The sequence below is a fragment of the Bufo bufo genome, chromosome 4, assembly GCF_905171765.1.
Source record: "Bufo bufo chromosome 4, aBufBuf1.1, whole genome shotgun sequence".
Classification (NCBI taxonomy): Eukaryota; Metazoa; Chordata; class Amphibia; order Anura; family Bufonidae; genus Bufo; species Bufo bufo.
Window position 1 is genome coordinate 634,895,783 of NC_053392.1, and position 17,885 is coordinate 634,913,667.

The following is a 17,885-nucleotide window of genomic DNA, read 5'->3' on the forward strand; positions in this document are numbered from 1 at the left end:
CCAGTGTCATAGGTAAGATATCCAACATTGTTCTCACCATGTTCTAGTGTCAGATGATTTATTGATTAGCTGGGAGAAGAAGATGGTGTTTATATAGATTCTAATAGCTTCCATTATGGCCTGGTTCTCGATTTTGTGGTCACTTTCAAAAGACAGTTACTGAAGTCTGCCAGGCATTACAGACCAACACATCACAGTGTGTAGGCTGGCAAGGACAACCTGTCATACCTAGGATTTCCACTCAGGTTGGTATTGCTATGTTAGATGCCTGAAGGCCTATATGGTTTCTAACCACCACCTTGTCAGGTTTGTTTCAGAGGCTAAAAGAATCCAGTTCCAGCACTAATTACCCTGCACCTCCTCGTGGCTGCCTATAGTGCTAGATGCACTGGCTAACCATCACTTTAAACTGTCACGGCCCCTGCCATGACAGAGGTGAGAAGATCTGAGAGACTGGTGGCACGTGAGGGTATCTGACAGTCTCTGTTCTCTCCTTGCAGTGTTGTTGATGACCACACCTCTTGTCAGGTGCAGCTTGTGGTCATTACTGAGGCTCTATTTAGTCCAGACTCACACTGCTCACCGTGCAGTTGATATTTCCTGCTTGGTGTTTATTGAGCTGGCGTGTTGTTCCTGTGGATCACCAGCTTCTCCACTTCCTCTTTAAAGATAAGTGCTTTTGTTGTGCATTTTGTTGTGACTCTTGTGTGTTGTGTTTCTAGGCCTCAGGGAGACGCTGGGTCTTTAACCTGGGAAAGAACTAGTAGTCTCATTCCCTGCCACCACTCCTAGGGATTTCCAGGGTCTCCAGGGCCTAGGTTCTGGTGTATGAATATTTCCACCTTCAGGGTCTACTCATACTGGCAGGAGTCAGGGAGAGGTCTAGGGATTTCTAGGAGGTCACCATCCCTCTCCCTTAGCTTTGAGGTCTAGACTCTGGTTTATTTCCTTGTGTGTTCTCTTGTGTTTTGCCCTCCCCATTACATGTGACATAAACATTAGAGGATTCTCTGAGACTCTGTTTCTTTGGCATCAAGGGCCCAATAAGATCCAACGAGCAATTAGTGCCACTAGTTTGGAGAATTAGAAGTACTGCCAGTGTCATCAGTCTCTCTACCTGCTCAGCTACCATTTCCTGGGCTGAACTGGGGCACATACCAGAGGAACACATTTACAACGCTGCCATGTGGTCAATGTCTTCACCCTTGATAAAGGATCACAGGCTGGATGTCCTCACCACATAGGCCTCTATTTACCATAGAATATCTGAATGGGGTCTTCTACCCCATCCACTTGAAAACTGCTTTGTAAGCCCCTTTTCTGACTGAGCTGCTGTAGGACGTCCATGTATTTACCTGACATGTTCATTTCCTGTGGTCTGTAGGCAGAACAGCTTCCCTCCCTTTAATACATTTAAAAGTGTTTTTGAAGACTAATATCCTCTGGATAGGTCATCAGTATCAACCTTCTCAAACAGCTGATCGGAGGGGGTCCCGGGTGTCAGACCTCCATCATCCATAGATGACATTGCCCTCTACCAGCCACAGATTTACAATACCCCTATCCTTCATACATATAGCATTCTCCTCCATCATCCATACAAGGAGAACGTTTCTTTCCACAGCCATCTATTGGTGTAGTCCATGTCTGCCTTACTCTGACCCCTTTTTGCTCCTGTTCTGAAGCCTCTTCTTCAAGGTCTGGTGTTCAGTACATATAGGTTATTCCGTCTACATCTCCTCATGGTGGTCTATATACGCTGAGCTGTAATGTGTGTATAATATTTGACAAGGAACATGTTCTGGCTTCCTCTCTTCTGGCATTAACACTTATTATATTCCATATCTGTTACTCATCATACTCTACCCCGATTGTGTGGACCCTGCCCTCCACAATCAATACATCCACTCACCCCACTTGTCAAATGCGGGCTCCTTTCTTCTGTTCCAGCGAGTCTTCAAGGCATACTTCAACATTTTATCACTGGCATCAACACTGACAACCGAGAACCCTTCCTCTACCAACATCTCCGAGTCCACCCTGAAGAAGAGCACAGGAGAGTAAGTGGCCAAATACACCAAGCAGAGTGCTCCTGGATGTAGAGGGAAGTCAGGTGGGCGTATATAGATATATGTGTATCTGCCCAGCTCAACGGGCAAAGTATATATATATGTGTATCTGCCCCTTCATTGATATGTGTAGATATATATGGGCCCCTTTATATGGCCAACAGGGATATATATTCCCTGTATGGCCATGTATATATTGGCCCTGTATGTGATGCCCCAGGTATATGTGAGTATGTATATATAGATATGTGTGTGTATGCCCCTGTATTTGCACACATGTCTATATATATATACAGTATGTATGTGGACTTATCCCTGGTTTAGTATATATATGTTTATAGATGTGCCCCAAGCATCTGTGGATATATATATATGTGTAGAGGGAAGTGGTATAATTGTGCATATATATATATAGGCGTTGAATGGCCAAGTGGGATATGTAGATATATATGATATATATGTAGAGGGAAGTGTATTGCATATCCCCCATGTTTAGAGGAATACTGGTGCTGATCAGCATCTCCTGCTCTTCTCTTAGGAGGGTCCCGTTTGCCGGTCGCCTCAGGACAAAGAGATTGCAGACTCTGGCACCGTCTGTCAGGGGGCTTTCTAACCAGAGACATGATAAACCTGTTCCCATCCCCCTACTTCCAGCATTTGGGACTAGGGGGGAGGGCTCTTCAGCATAAAGAGAGGCCCACGTGGTGGGTGGACGTCAGTGGAGTGCATGCCGCCCCATGGAGGAGGGAGAACCGTCCCCAGGAAAGTGAGCAAGCGAGGATCTCTGCTGGGACCAGCAGTAACGCCCTAGAGACAGCACCGGCGGCTAAGTATTAACCCCTGAACCACCAATAGCCACCCCTCATACCCTCTGCTCCCCTGCAGCGGTAACCCCTTCACTGCCTGATCCCCTGCTGCAGTCTGCTGTAGCCCTGACCCTGCGTTAACCCTTCCTGATGGTGTTAACACTTTTGCTGCCATACCCTGCATATTACCCCTGCAATTCCCTGCTGACCCCTGCCCTGACTGAACTGCCCCTGCCTTGTACCCCTACAGCAGTGCGTTAACCCCTTTACTGCTGCTCTATACCTGCTGTAGCCCTGTACCAGCACTGACCCTGTGTTAACCCACCAATCTTAAGTATTAACCCTTGCAGTGCCACCATTTGTGTTTTACCCCTTGTACCCCGTAGGGACAGTGAGTAGGCAGGCAGGTGGGTTGCTGGTATTTATATGTGTGTAAGTGTGTGGGGTGGAATGGGGATTGTGTAGTTAGGATTGTATTGTGTTTATTGTGGTGCATTTATATGTATATAGATAGATATAGCGTAAGAGACTGTATTTGTGTCATATCATACAGTGTATAGTGTTTTTAGTGACCGCCGTAGTATATCCTAATAGTAGTAGTGTGTCATAGTTAGTCCAGTCTAGTGAATAGGTAATAGAGGTAGTTAGTTAACTAATCAATTATCTAGCTAACATAGTTAGTTTTTCTATTTAATTGGATAAATAGGCGGAAATCATCACTAGACGACTCATGCCTATTTAGGAATATTAATTATTGGTATTATCCAAAATATCAATAATATTTCCCTTTACAGATTCTAACAAGTAGAGTGCTCCTAGATATAGTGATATTAACAAGTAGAGTGCTCCTAGATATAGTGATATTAACAAGTAGAGTGCTCCTAAAATATAGTGATATTAACAAGTAGAGTGCTCCTAGATAGTGATATTAACAAGTAGAGTGCTCCTAAAATATAGTGATATTAACAAGTAGAGTGCTCCTAGATAGTGATATTAACAAGTAGAGTGCTCTTAAAATATAGTGATATTAACAAGTAGAGTGCTCCTAGATATAGTGATATTAACAACTAGAGTGCTCCTAAAATATAGTGATATTAACAAGTAGAGTGCTCCTAGACATAGTGATATTAACAAGTAGAGTGCTCCTAAAATCTAGTGATATTAACAAGTAGAGTGCTCCTAGATATAGTGTTATTAACAAGTAGAGTGCTCCTAAAATATAGTGATATTAACAAGTAGAGTGCTCCTAGATATAGTGATATTAACAAGTGGAGTGCTCCTAGATATACTTATGATAACTAGTAGAGTGCTCCTAAATACAGTGATGATAACAAGTAGAGTGCTCCTAGATATATTTATGATAACAAGCAGAGTGCTCCTAGATATAGTGATGATAACAAGCAGAGTGCTCCTAGATATAGTGATGATAACAAGCAGAGTGCTCCTAAATACAGTGATGATAACAAGTAGAGTGCTCCTAGATATATTTATGATAACAAGCAGAGTGCTCCTAGATATAGTGATGATAACAAGCAGAGTGCTCCTAGATATAGTGATGATAACAAGCAGAGTGCTCCTAGATATACTTATGATAACTAGTAGAGTGCTCCTAAATACAGTGATGATAACAAGTAGAGTGATCCTAGATATATTGATGATAACAAGCAGAGTGCTCCTAGTAATAGTGATGATAACAAGTAGAGTGCTCCTAGATATAGTGATGATAACAAGAAGAGTGCTCCTAAATATAGTGATAATAATAAATGGAGTGCTCCTAAAAATAGTGATACTAACAAACAAAGTGCTCCTAGATATAGTGATGATAACAAGTACAGTGCTCCTAGATATAGTGATGATAACAAGCAGGGTGCTCTTAGATATAGTGATGATAACAAGTACAGTGCTCCTAGATATAGTGATAGTAATAAGTGGAGTGCTCCTAGAAAAAGTGATGCTAAAAAGTAGAGTGCTCCTATGTATAGTAATCATAATAAGCAGAGTGCTCCTAGAAATAGTGATGCTAACAAACAGAGTGCTCCTAGATATAGTGATGCTAACAAGTAGAGTGCTCCTACATATAGTAATGATAACAAACAGAATGCTCCTAGATATAGTGATAATAATAAGTGGAGTGCTCCTAGAAATAGTGATGCTAACAAACAGAGTGCTCCTAGATATAGTGATGATAACAAGCGGATTTCTCCTAGAAATAGTGATGCTAACATGCAGAGTGCTCCTAGACATAGTGATGATAACAAGCAGAGTGCTCCTAGATATATTGATGATAACAAGCAGAGTGCTCCTAGATATAGTGATGATAATAAGCATAGTGCTCCTAGATATAGTGATGATAACAAGCAGAGTGCTCCTAGATATAGTGATAACAAGCAGAGTGCTCCTAGATATTGTGATAACAAGTAGAGTGCTCCGAGATATAGTGATGATAACAAGCAGAGTGCTCCTAGATATAGTGATGATAACAAGCAAAGTGCTCCTAGATATAGTTATGCTAACAAGCAGAGTGCTCCTAGATATAGTGATGATAACAAGCAGAGTGCTCCTAGATATAGTGATGATAACAAATAGAGGGCTCCTAGATATATTGATAATAATAAGTAGAGTGCTCCTAGATATAGTGATGATAACAAGCAGAGTGCTCCTAGATATAGTGATGCTAACAAATAGAGGGCTCCTAGATATATTGATAATAATAAGCAGAGTGCTCCGAGCTAAAGTAATAATAATAAGTAGAGTGCTTCTAGATATAGTGATGATAACAAGCAGAGTGCTCCTAGATATAGTGATGATAATAAGTAGAGTGCTCCTAGATGTAGTGATGTTAACAAGCTGAGTGCTCCTAGATATAGTGATGATAACAAGCAGAGTGCTCCTAGATATAATTATGTTAACAAGCAGAGTGCTCCTAGATATAGTGATGATAACAAGCAGAGTGCTCCTAGATATAGTGATAACAAGTAGAGTGCTCCTAGATATAGTGATAACAAGTAGAGTGCTCCTAGATATAGTGATGCTAACAAGTAGAGTGCTCCTAGATATATTGATGATAACAAGAAGAGTGCTCCTAGATATATTGATGATAACAAGTAGAGTGCTCCTAGATATAGTGATGCTAATAAGTAGAGTGCTCCTAGATATATTGATGATAACAAGCAGAGTGCTCCTAGATATATTGATGATAACAAGCAGAGTGCTCCTAGATATAGTGATAATAACAGAGTGCTCCTAGATATAGTGATGATAATAAGCAGAGTGCTCCTAGATATATTGATGATAACAAGCAGAGTGCTCCTAGATATAGTTATGTTAACAAGCTGAGTGCTCCTAGATATAGTGATGATAACAAGCAGAGTGCTCCTAGATATAGTGATGATAACAAGTAGAGTGCTCCTAGATATAGTGATAACAAGTAGAGTGCTCCTAGATATAGTAATGTTAACAAGTAGAGTGCTCCGAGATATATTGATGATAACAAGCAGAGTGCTCCTAGATATAGTGATAATAACAGAGTGCTCCTAGATATATTGATGATAACAAGTAGAGTGCTCCTAGATATATTGATGATAACAAGCAGAGTGCTCCTAGATATAGTGATGATAACAAACAGAGTGCTCCTAGATATAGTGATGATAACAGAGTGCTCCTAGATATAGTGAAGCTAACAAGTAGAGTGATCCTAGATATATTGATGATAACATGCAGAGTGCTCCTAGATATAGTGATGATAACAAGCAGAGTGCTCCTAGATATAGTGATGCTAACAAGTAGAGTGCTCCTAGATATAGGGATGATAATAATCAGAGTGCTCCTAGATAAAGTGATGATAACAAGCAGAGTGCTCCTAGTCATAGTGATAAAAATCAGAGTGCTCCTAGACATAGTAATGATAACAAAATGAGTGCTCCTAGACATGGTGATAACAAGCAGAGTGCTCCTAGACAGTGATTATAATAAGCAGAGTGCTTCTAGTCATAGTGATGATCACAAGCAGAGTGCTCCAAGATATAGTGCTGATGACAAGCAGAGTACTCCTAGCTATAGTGATGGTAACAAGTAGAGTGCTCCTAGATCTAGTGATGATAACAAGCAGAGTGCTCCTAGATATAGTGATGATAACAAGCAGAGTGCTCCTAAATACAGTGATGATAACAAGTAGAGTGCTCCTAGATATATTTATGATAACAAGCAGAGTGCTCCTAGATATAGTGATGATAACAAGCAGAGTGCTCCTAGATATAGTGATGATAACAAGCAGAGTGCTCCTAGATATACTTATGATAACTAGTAGAGTGCTCCTAGATATATTGATGATAACATGCAGAGTGCTCCTAGATATACTTATGATAACAAGCAGAGTGCTCCTAGATATAGTGATGATAACAAGTAGAGTGCTCCTAGATATAGTGATGATAACAAGAAGAGTGCTCCTAAATATAGTGATAATAACAAGTAGAGTGCTCCTAGATATAGTGATAATAACAATCAGAGTGCTCCTAGAAATAGTGATGCTAACAAGTAGAGTGCTCCTACATATAGTGATGATAACAAATAGAGTGCTCCTAGATATAGTGATGATAACAAGCGGAGTTCTCCTAGATATATTGATGATAACAAGCAGAGTGCTCCTAGATATAGTCATGATAATAAGCATAGTGCTCCTAGATATAGTGATGATAACAAGCAGAGTGCTCCTAGATATAGTGATAACAAGCAGAGTGCTCCTAGATATTGTGATAACAAGTAGAGTGCTCCGAGATATAGTGATGATAACAAGCAGAGTGCTCCTAGATATAGTGATGATAACAAGCAAAGTGCTCCTAGATATAGTGATGCTAACAAGCAGAGTGCTCCTAGATATAGTGATGATAACAAGCAGAGTGCTCCTAGATATAGTGATGATAACAAATAGAGGGCTCCTAGATATATTGATAATAATAAGTAGAGTGCTCCTAGATATAGTGATGATAACAAGCAGAGTGCTCCTAGATATAGTGATGCTAACAAATAGAGGGCTCCTAGATATATTGATAATAATAAGCAGAGTGCTCCGAGCTAAAGTAATAATAATAAGTAGAGTGCTTCTAGATATAGTGATGATAACAAGCAGAGTGCTCCTAGATATAGTGATGATAATAAGTAGAGTGCTCCTAGATGTAGTGATGTTAACAAGCTGAGTGCTCCTAGATATAGTGATGATAACAAGCAGAGTGCTCCTAGATATAATTATGTTAACAAGCAGAGTGCTCCTAGATATAGTGATGATAACAAGCAGAGTGCTCCTAGATATAGTGATAACAAGTAGAGTGCTCCTAGATATAGTGATAACAAGTAGAGTGCTCCTAGATATAGTGATGCTAATAAGTAGAGTGCTCCTAGAAATTTTGATGATAACAAGCAGAGTGCTCCTAGATATATTGATGATAACAAGCAGAGTGCTCCTAGATATAGTGATAATAACAGAGTGCTCCTAGATATAGTGATGATAATAAGCAGAGTGCTCCTAGATATATTGATGATAACAAGCAGAGTGCTCCTAGATATAGTTATGTTAACAAGCTGAGTGCTCCTAGATATAGTGATGATAACAAGCAGAGTGCTCCTAGATATAGTGATGATAACAAGTAGAGTGCTCCTAGATATAGTGATAACAAGTAGAGTGCTCCTAGATATAGTAATGCTAACATGTAGAGTGCTCCAAGATATATTGATGATAACAAGCAGATTGCTCCTAGATATAGTGATAATAACAGAGTGCTCCTAGATATATTGATGATAACAAGTAGAGTGCTCCTAGATATATTGATGATAACAAGCAGAGTGCTCCTAGATATAGTGATGATAACAAACAGAGTGCTCCTAGATATAGTGATGATAACAAACAGAGTGCTCCTAGATATAGTGAAGCTAACAAGTAGAGTGATCCTAGATATATTGATGATAACATGCAGAGTGCTCCTAGATATAGTGATGATAACAAGCAGAGTGCTACTAGATATAGTGATGCTAACAAGTAGAGTGCTCCTAGATATAGGGATGATAATAATCAGAGTGCTCCTAGATATAGTGATGATAACAAGCAGAGTGCTCCTAGTCATAGTGATAAAAATCAGAGTGCTCCTAGACATAGTGATGATAACAAACAGAGTGCTCCTAGACATGGTGATAACAAGCAGAGTGCTCCTAGACAGTGATTATAATAAGCAGAGTGCTTCTAGTCATAGTGATGATCACAAGCAGAGTGCTCCAAGATATAGTGCTGATGACAAGCAGAGTACTCCTAGATATAGTGATGGTAACAAGTAGAGTGCTCCTAGATCTAGTGATGATAACAAGCAGACTGCTCCTAGATATAGTGATGATAACAAGCAGAGTGCTCCTAAATACAGTGATGATAACAAGTAGAGTGCTCCTAGATATATTTATGATAACAAGCAGAGTGCTCCTAGATATAGTGATGATAACAAGCAGAGTGCTCCTAGATATAGTGATGATAACAAGCAGAGTGCTCCTAGATATACTTATGATAACTAGTAGAGTGCTCCTAAATACAGTGATGATAACAAGTAGAGTGATCCTAGATATATTGATGATAACATGCAGAGTGCTCCTAGATATACTTATGATAACAAGCAGAGTGCTCCTAGATATAGTGATGATAAAAAGTAGAGTGCTCCTAGATATAGTGATGATAACAAGAAGAGTGCTCCTAAATATAGTGATAATAACAAGTAGAGTGCTCCTAGATATAGTGATAATAACAATCAGAGTGCTCCTAGAAATAGTGATGCTAACAAGTAGAGTGCTCCTATATATAGTGATAATAATAAATGGAGTGCTCCTAAAAATAGTGATACTAACAAACAAAGTGCTCCTAGATATAGTGATGATAACAAGCAGGGTGCTCCTAGATATAGTGATAGTAATAAGTGGAGTGCTCCTAGAAAAAGTGATGCTAAAAAGTAGAGTGCTCCTATGTATAGTAATCATAATAAGCAGAGTGCTCCTAGAAATAGTGATGCTAACAGAGTGCTCCTAGATATAGTGATGCTAACAAGTAAAGTGCTCCTACATATAGTGATGATAACAAACAGAGGGCTCCTAGATATAGTGATGATAACAAGCGGAGTTCTCCTAGAAATAGTGATGCTAACATGCAGAGTGCTCCTAGACATAGTGATGATAACAAGCAGAGTGCTCCTAGATATATTGATGATAACAAGCAGAGTGCTCCTAGATATAGTGATGATAATAAGCATAGTGCTCCTAGATATAGTGATGATAACAAGCAGAGTGCTCCTAGATATAGTGATAACAAGCAGAGTGCTCCTAGATATTGTGATAACAAGTAGAGTGCTCCGAGATATAGTGATGATAACAAGCAGATTGCTCCTAGATATAGTGATGACAACAAGCAAAGTGCTCCTAGATATAGTGATGCTAACAAGCAGAGTGCTCCTAGATATAGTGATGATAACAAGCAGAGTGCTCCTAGATATAGTGATGATAACAAATAGAGGGCTCCTAGATATATTGATAATAATAAGTAGAGTGCTCCTAGATATAGTGATGATAACAAGCAGAGTGCTCCTAGATATAGTGATGATAACAAGCAGAGTGCTCCTAGATATAGTGATGATAACAAATAGAGGGCTCCTAGATATATTGATAATAATAAGTAGAGTTCTCCTAGAAATAGTGATGCTAACATGCAGAGTGCTCCTAGACATAGTGATGATAACAAGCAGAGTGCTCCTAGATATATTGATGATAACAAGCAGAGTGCTCCTAGATATAGTGATGATAATAAGCATAGTGCTCCTAGATATAGTGATGATAACAAGCAGAGTGCTCCTAGATATAGTGATAACAAGCAGAGTGCTCCTAGATATTGTGATAACAAGTAGAGTGCTCCGAGATATAGTGATGATAACAAGCAGATTGCTCCTAGATATAGTGATGATAACAAGCAAAGTGCTCCTAGATATAGTGATGCTAACAAGCAGAGTGCTCCTAGATATAGTGATGATAACAAGCAGAGTGCTCCTAGATATAGTGATGATAACAAATAGAGGGCTCCTAGATATATTGATAATAATAAGTAGAGTGCTCCTAGATATAGTGATGATAACAAGCAGAGTGCTCCTAGATATAGTGATGATAACAAGCAGAGTGCTCCTAGATATAGTGATGATAACAAATAGAGGGCTCCTAGCTATATTGATAATAATAAGCAGAGTGCTCCGAGCTAAAGTAATAATAATAGGTAGAGTGCTTCTAGATATAGTGATGATAACAAGCAGAGTGCTCCTAGATATAGTGATGATAATAAGTAGAGTGCTCCTAGATATAGTGATGTTAACAAGCTGAGTGCTCCTAGATATAGTGATGATAACAAGCAGAGTGCTCCTAGATATAATTATGTTAACAAGCAGAGTGCTCCTAGATATAGTGATAATAACAGAGTGCTCCTAGATATAGTGATGATAACAAGCAGAGTGCTCCTAGATATAGTGATGATAACAAGTAGAGTGCTCCTAGATATAGTGATAACAAGTAGAGTGCTCCTAGATATAGTAATGCTAACAAGCAGAGTGCTCCTAGATATATTGATGATAACAAGCAGAGTGCTCCTAGATATATTGATGATAACAAGTAGAGTGATCCTAGATATATTGATTATAACATGCAGAGTGCTCCTAGATATAGTGATGATAACAAGCAGAGTGTTCCTAGATATAGTGATGCTAACAAGTAGAGTGCTCCTAGATATAGGTATGATAATAATCAGAGTGCTCCTAGATATAGTGATGATAACAAGCAGAGTGCTCCTAGTCATAGTGATAAAAATCAGAGTGCTCCTAGACATAGTGATGATAACAAGCAGAGTGCTCCTAGATATATTGATAATAACAAGTAGAGTGCTCCTAGATATATTGATGATAACAAGCAGAGTGCTCCTAGATATAGTGATGCTAATAAGTAAAATGCTCCTAGATATATTGATGATAACAAGCAGAGTGCTCCTAGATATATTGATGATAACAAGCAGAGTGCTCCTAGATATAGTGATAATAACAGAGTGCTCCTAGATATAGTGATGATAACAAGCAGAGTGCTCCTAGATATAGTGATGATAACAAGTAGAGTGCTCCTAGATATAGTGATAACAAGTAGAGTGCTCCTAGATATAGTAATGCTAACAAGCAGAGTGCTCCTAGATATATTGATGATAACAAGCAGAGTGCTCCTAGATATATTGATGATAACAAGTAGAGTGCTCCTAGATATATTGATGATAACAAGTAGAGTGCTCCTAGATATAGTGATGATAACAAACAGAGTGCTCCTAGATATAGTGAAGCTAACAAGTAGAGTGATTCTAGATATATTGATGATAACATGCAGAGTGCTCCTAGATATAGTGATGATAACAAGCAGAGTGCTCCTAGATATAGTGATGCTAACAAGTAGAGTGCTCCTAGATATAGGGATGATAATAATCAGAGTGCTCCTAGATATAGTGATGATAACAAGCAGAGTGCTCCTAGTCATAGTGATAAAAATCAGAGTGCTCCTAGACATAGTGATGATAACAAGCAGAGTGCTCCTAGATATATTGATGATAACAAGTAGAGTGCTCCTAGATATATTGATGATAGCAAGCAGAGTGCTCCTAGATATAGTGATGCTAATAAGTAGAGTGCTCCTAGATATATTGATGATAACAAGCAGAGTGCTCCTAGATATATTGATGATAACAAGCAGAGTGCTCCTAGATATAGTGATAATAACAGAGTGCTCCTAGATATAGTGATGATAACAAGCAGAGTGCTCCTAGATATAGTGATGATAACAAGTAGAGTGCTCCTAGATATAGTGATAACAAGTAGAGTGCTCCTAGATATAGTAATGCTAACAAGCAGAGTGCTCCTAGATATATTGATGATAACAAGCAGAGTGCTCCTAGATATATTGATGATAACAAGTAGAGTGCTCCTAGATATATTGATGATAACAAGTAGAGTGCTCCTAGATATAGTGATGATAACAAACAGAGTGCTCCTAGATATAGTGAAGCTAACAAGTAGAGTGATCCTAGATATATTGATGATAACATGCAGAGTGCTCCTAGATATAGTGATGATAACAAGTAGAGTGCTCCTAGATATAGGGATGATAACAAGTAGAGTGCTCCTAGATATAGGGATGATAATAATCAGAGTGCTCCTAGATATAGTGATGATAACAAGCAGAGTGCTCCTAGTCATAGTGATAAAAATCAGAGTGCTCCTAGACATAGTGATGATAACAAACAGAGTGCTCCTAGACATGGTGATAACAAGCAGAGTGCTCCTAGACAGTGATTATAATAAGCAGAGTGCTTCTAGTCATAGTGATGATCACAAGCAGAGTGCTCCAAGATATAGTGCTGATGACAAGCAGAGTGCTCCTAGATATAGTGATGGTAACAAGTAGAGTGCTCCTAGATCTAGTGATGGTAACAAGTAGAGTGCTCCTAGATATAGTGATGATGACAAGCAGAGTGCTCCTAGATATAGTCATGGTAACAAGTAGAGTGCTCCTAGATATAGTGATGATAACAAGCAGAGTGCTCCTTGATATAGTGATTAGAGATGAGCGAATTAATCAAAAACTTGATTTGGTTGGTTTGCCAAAGTTTCCGAAAAGATTCGATTCGATCTGAATTTATTTGTGGTGAATCATGTTTAAAAAAAAAGCTATTCCCTGTCTGCAGAGAGCCTGTATAGCGGTGTAGAACACTGTGCCTGTATATCGGTGTAGAACACTGTGCCTGTATAGCGGTGTAGAACACTGTGCCTGTATATCGGTGTAGAACACTGTGCCTGTATAGCAGTGTAGAACACTGTGCCTGTATATCGGTGTAGAACACTGTGCCTGTATAGCGGTGTAGAACACTGTGCCTGTATAGCGGTGTAGAACACTGTGCCTGTATAGTGGTGTAGAACACTGTGCCTGTATATCGGTGTAGAACACTGTGCCTGTATAGCGGTGTAGAACACTGTGCCTGTATAGTGGTGTAGAACACTGTGCCTGTATAGTGGTGTAGAACACTGTGCCTGTATAGCGGTGTAGAACACTGTGCCTGTATAGGGGTGTAGAACACTGTGCCTGTATAGGGGTGTAGAACACTGTGCCTGTATAGTGGTGTAGAACACTGTGCCTGTATAGTGGTGTAGAACACTGTGCCTGTATAGGGGTGTAGAACACTGTGCCTGTATAGTGGTGTAGAACACTGTGCCTGTATAGTGGTGTAGAACACTGTGCCTGTATAGTGGTGTAGAACACTGTGTCTGTATAGTGGTGTAGAACACTGTGCCTGTATAGTGGTGTAGAACGCTGTGCCTGTATAGTGGTGTAGAACACTGTGCCTGTACAGCGGTGTAGAACACTGTGCCTGTATAGTGGTGTAGAACACTGTGCCTGTATAGCGGTGTAGAACACTGTGCCTGTATAGCGGTGTAGAACACTGTGCCTGTATAGTGGTGTAGAACACTGTGCCTGTATAGCGGTGTAGAGCACTGTTCCTGTATAGCGGTGTAGAACACTGTGCCTGTATAGCATTGTAGAACACTGTGCCTGTATAGCGGTGTAGAACACTGTGCCTGTATAGCGGTGTAGAACACTGTGCCTGTATAGCGGTGTAGAACACTGTGCCTGTATAGTGGTGTAGAACGCTGTGCCTGTATAGCGGTGTAGAACACTGTGCCTGTATAGCGGTGTAGAACACTGTGCCTGTATAGCGGTGTAGAACACTGTTCCTGTATAGCGGTGTAGAACACTGTGCCTGTATAGTGGTGTAGAACGCTGTGCCTGTATAGCGGTGTAGAACACTGTGCCTGTATAGCGGTGTAGAACACTGTGCCTGTATAGCGGTGTAGAACACTGTTCCTGTATAGCGGTGTAGAACACTGTGCCTGTATAGCGGTGTAGAACACTGTGCCTGTATAGTGGTGTAGAACACTGTGCCTGTATAGGGGTGTAGAACACTGTGCCTGTATAGTGGTGTAGAACACTGTGCCTGTATAGTGGTGTAGAACACTGTGCCTGTATAGCGGTGTAGAACACTGTGCCTGTATAGTGGTGTAGAACACTGTGCCTGTATAGCGGTGTAGAACACTGTGCCTGTATAGCGGTGTAGAGCACTGTGCCTGTATAGTGGTGTAGAACACTGTGCCTGTATAGCGGTGTAGAACATTGTGCCTGTATAGCAGTGTAGAACACTGTGCCTGTATAGGGGTGTAGAACACTGTGCCTGTATAGCGGTGTAGAACATTGTGCCTGTATAGCAGTGTAGAACACTGTGCCTGTATAGGGGTGTAGAACACTGTGCCTGTATAGCGGTGTAGAACACTGTGCCTGTATAGGGGTGTAGAACACTGTGCCTGTATATCGGTGTAGAACACTGTGCCTGTATAGTGGTGTAGAACACTGTGCCTGTATAGTGGTGTAGAACACTGTGCCTGTATAGAGGTGTAGAACACTGTGCCTGTATAGCGGTGTAGAGCACTGTGCCTGTATAGCGGTGTAGAGCACTGTGCCTGTATAGAGGTGTAGAACACTGTGCCTGTATAGCGGTGTAGAACACTGTGCCTGTATAGCGGTGTAGAACACTGTGCCTGTATAGCGGTGTAGAACACTGTGCCTGTATATTTGTGTAGAGCACTGTGCCTGTATAGCGGTGTAGAACACTGTGCCTGTATAGCGGTGTAGAACACTGTGCCTGTATAGCGGTGTAGAACACTGTGCCTGTATAGCGGTGTAGAACACTGTGCCTGTATAGCGGTGTAGAACACTGTGCCTGTATAGTGGTGTAGAACACTGTGCCTGTATAGTGGTGTAGAACACTGTGCCTGTATAGGGGTGTAGAACACTGTGCCTGTATAGCGGTGTAGAACACTGTGCCTGTATAGCGGTGTAGAGCACTGTGCCTGTATAGTGGTGTAGAACACTGTGCCTGTATAGCGGTGTAGAACACTGTGCCTGTATAGCGGTGTAGAGCACTGTGCCTGTATAGCGGTGTAGAACACTGTGCCTGTATAGTGGTGTAGAACACTGTGCCTGTATAGCGGTGTAGAGCACTGTGCCTGTATAGCGGTGTAGAACACTGTGCCTGTATAGCGGTGTAGAACACTGTGCCTGTATAGCGGTGTAGAACACTGTGCCTGTACAGCGGTGTAGAACACTGTGCCTTTATAGTAGTGTAGAACACTGTGCCTGTATAGCGGTGTAGAACACTGTGCCTGTATATCGGTGTAGAACACTGTGCCTGTATAGCGGTGTAGAACACTGTGCCTGTATAGCGGTGTAGAACACTGTGCCTGTACAGCGGTGTAGAACACTGTGCCTGTATAGTAGTGTAGAACACTGTGCCTGTATAGCGGTGTAGAACACTGTGCCTGTATAGCGGTGTAGAACACTGTGCCTGTATAGTGGTGTAAAGCACTGTGCCTGTATAGTGGTGTAGAACACTGTGCCTGTATAGTGGTATATAGCACTGTGCCTGTATAGTGGTGTAGAACACTGTGCCTGTATAGGGGTGTAGAACACTGTGCCTGTATAGCGGTGTAGAACACTGTGCCTGTATAGCGGTGTAGAACACTGTGCCTGTATAGCGGTGTAGAACACTGTGCCTGTATAGCGGTGTAGAACACTGTGCCTGTATAGCGGTGTAGAACACTGTGCCTGTATAGTGGTGTAGAACACTGTGCCTGTATAGGGGTGTAGAACACTGTGCCTGTATAGCGGTGTAGAACACTGTGCCTGTATAGCGGTGTAGAGCACTGTGCCTGTATAGCGGTGTAGAACACTGTGCCTGTATAGTGGTGTAGAACACTGTGCCTGTATAGCGGTGTAGAACACTGTGCCTGTATAGCGGTGTAGAACACTGTACCTGTATAGTGGTGTAGAACACTGTGCCTGTATAGCGGTGTAGAACACTGTGCCTGTATATCGGTGTAGAACACTGTGCCTGTATAGCGGGGTAGAACACTGTGCCTGTATAGTGGTGTAGAACACTGTGCCTGTATAGCGGTGTAGAACACTGTGCCTGTATAGTGGTGTAGAACACGGTGCCTGTATAGCGGTGTAGAACACTGTGCCTGTATAGCGGTGTAAAACACTGTGCCTGTATAGTGGTGTAGAACACTGTGCCTGTATAGCGGTGTAGAACACTGTGCCTGTATAGTGGTGTAGAACACTGTGCCTGTACAGCAGTGTAGAACACTGTGCCTGTATAGTGGTGTAGAACACGGTGCCTGTATAGCGGTGTAGAACACTGTGCCTGTATAGTGGTGTAGAACACTGTGCCTGTACAGCAGTGTAGAACACTGTGCCTGTATAGTGGTGTAGAACACGGTGCCTGTATAGTGGTGTAGAACACTGTGCCTGTATAGTGGTGTAGAACACTGTGCCTGTATAGTGGTGTAGAACACTGTGCCTGTATAGTGGTGTAGAACACTGTGCCTGTATAGCGGTGTAGAGCACTGTGCCTGTATAGCGGTGTAGAACACTGTGCCTGTACAGCGGTGTAGAACACTGTGCCTTTATAGTAGTGTAGAACACTGTGCCTGTATTGCGGTGTAGAACACTGTGCCTGTATATCGGTGTAGAACACTGTGCCTGTATAGCGGTGTAGAACACTGTGCCTGTATAGCGGTGTAGAACACTGTGCCTGTACAGCGGTGTAGAACACTGTGCCTGTATAGTAGTGTAGAACACTGTGCCTGTATAGCGGTGTAGAACACTGTGCCTGTATAGTGGTGTAGAGCACTGTGCCTGTATAGCGGTGTAGAACACTGTGCCTGTATACTGGTGTAGAACACTGTGCCTGTATAGCGGTGTAGAACACTGTGCCTGTATAGCGGTGTAGAACACTGTGCCTGTATAGTGGTGTAGAACACTGTGCCTGTATAGCGGTGTAGAACACTGTGCTTGTATAGCGGTGTAGAAC

At 41.3% G+C, this 17,885-nt stretch overlaps 1 protein-coding gene across 1 annotated transcript in view; it reads right to left on the reverse strand.

Annotated features, from left to right (window-relative positions):
• Window positions 1–1,880: 1,880 nt before the first annotated feature.
• GNMT (glycine N-methyltransferase) overlaps window positions 1,881–17,885 on the reverse strand; it is a 47,683-nt gene continuing 31,678 nt past the window's right edge. The window contains exon 2 of the mRNA XM_040430918.1: window positions 1,881–2,040. Within this exon, the coding sequence (XP_040286852.1) occupies window positions 1,896–2,040 (145 nt within the window). The 3' untranslated portion in view covers window positions 1,881–1,895. The remainder of the gene's footprint in view (window positions 2,041–17,885) is intronic.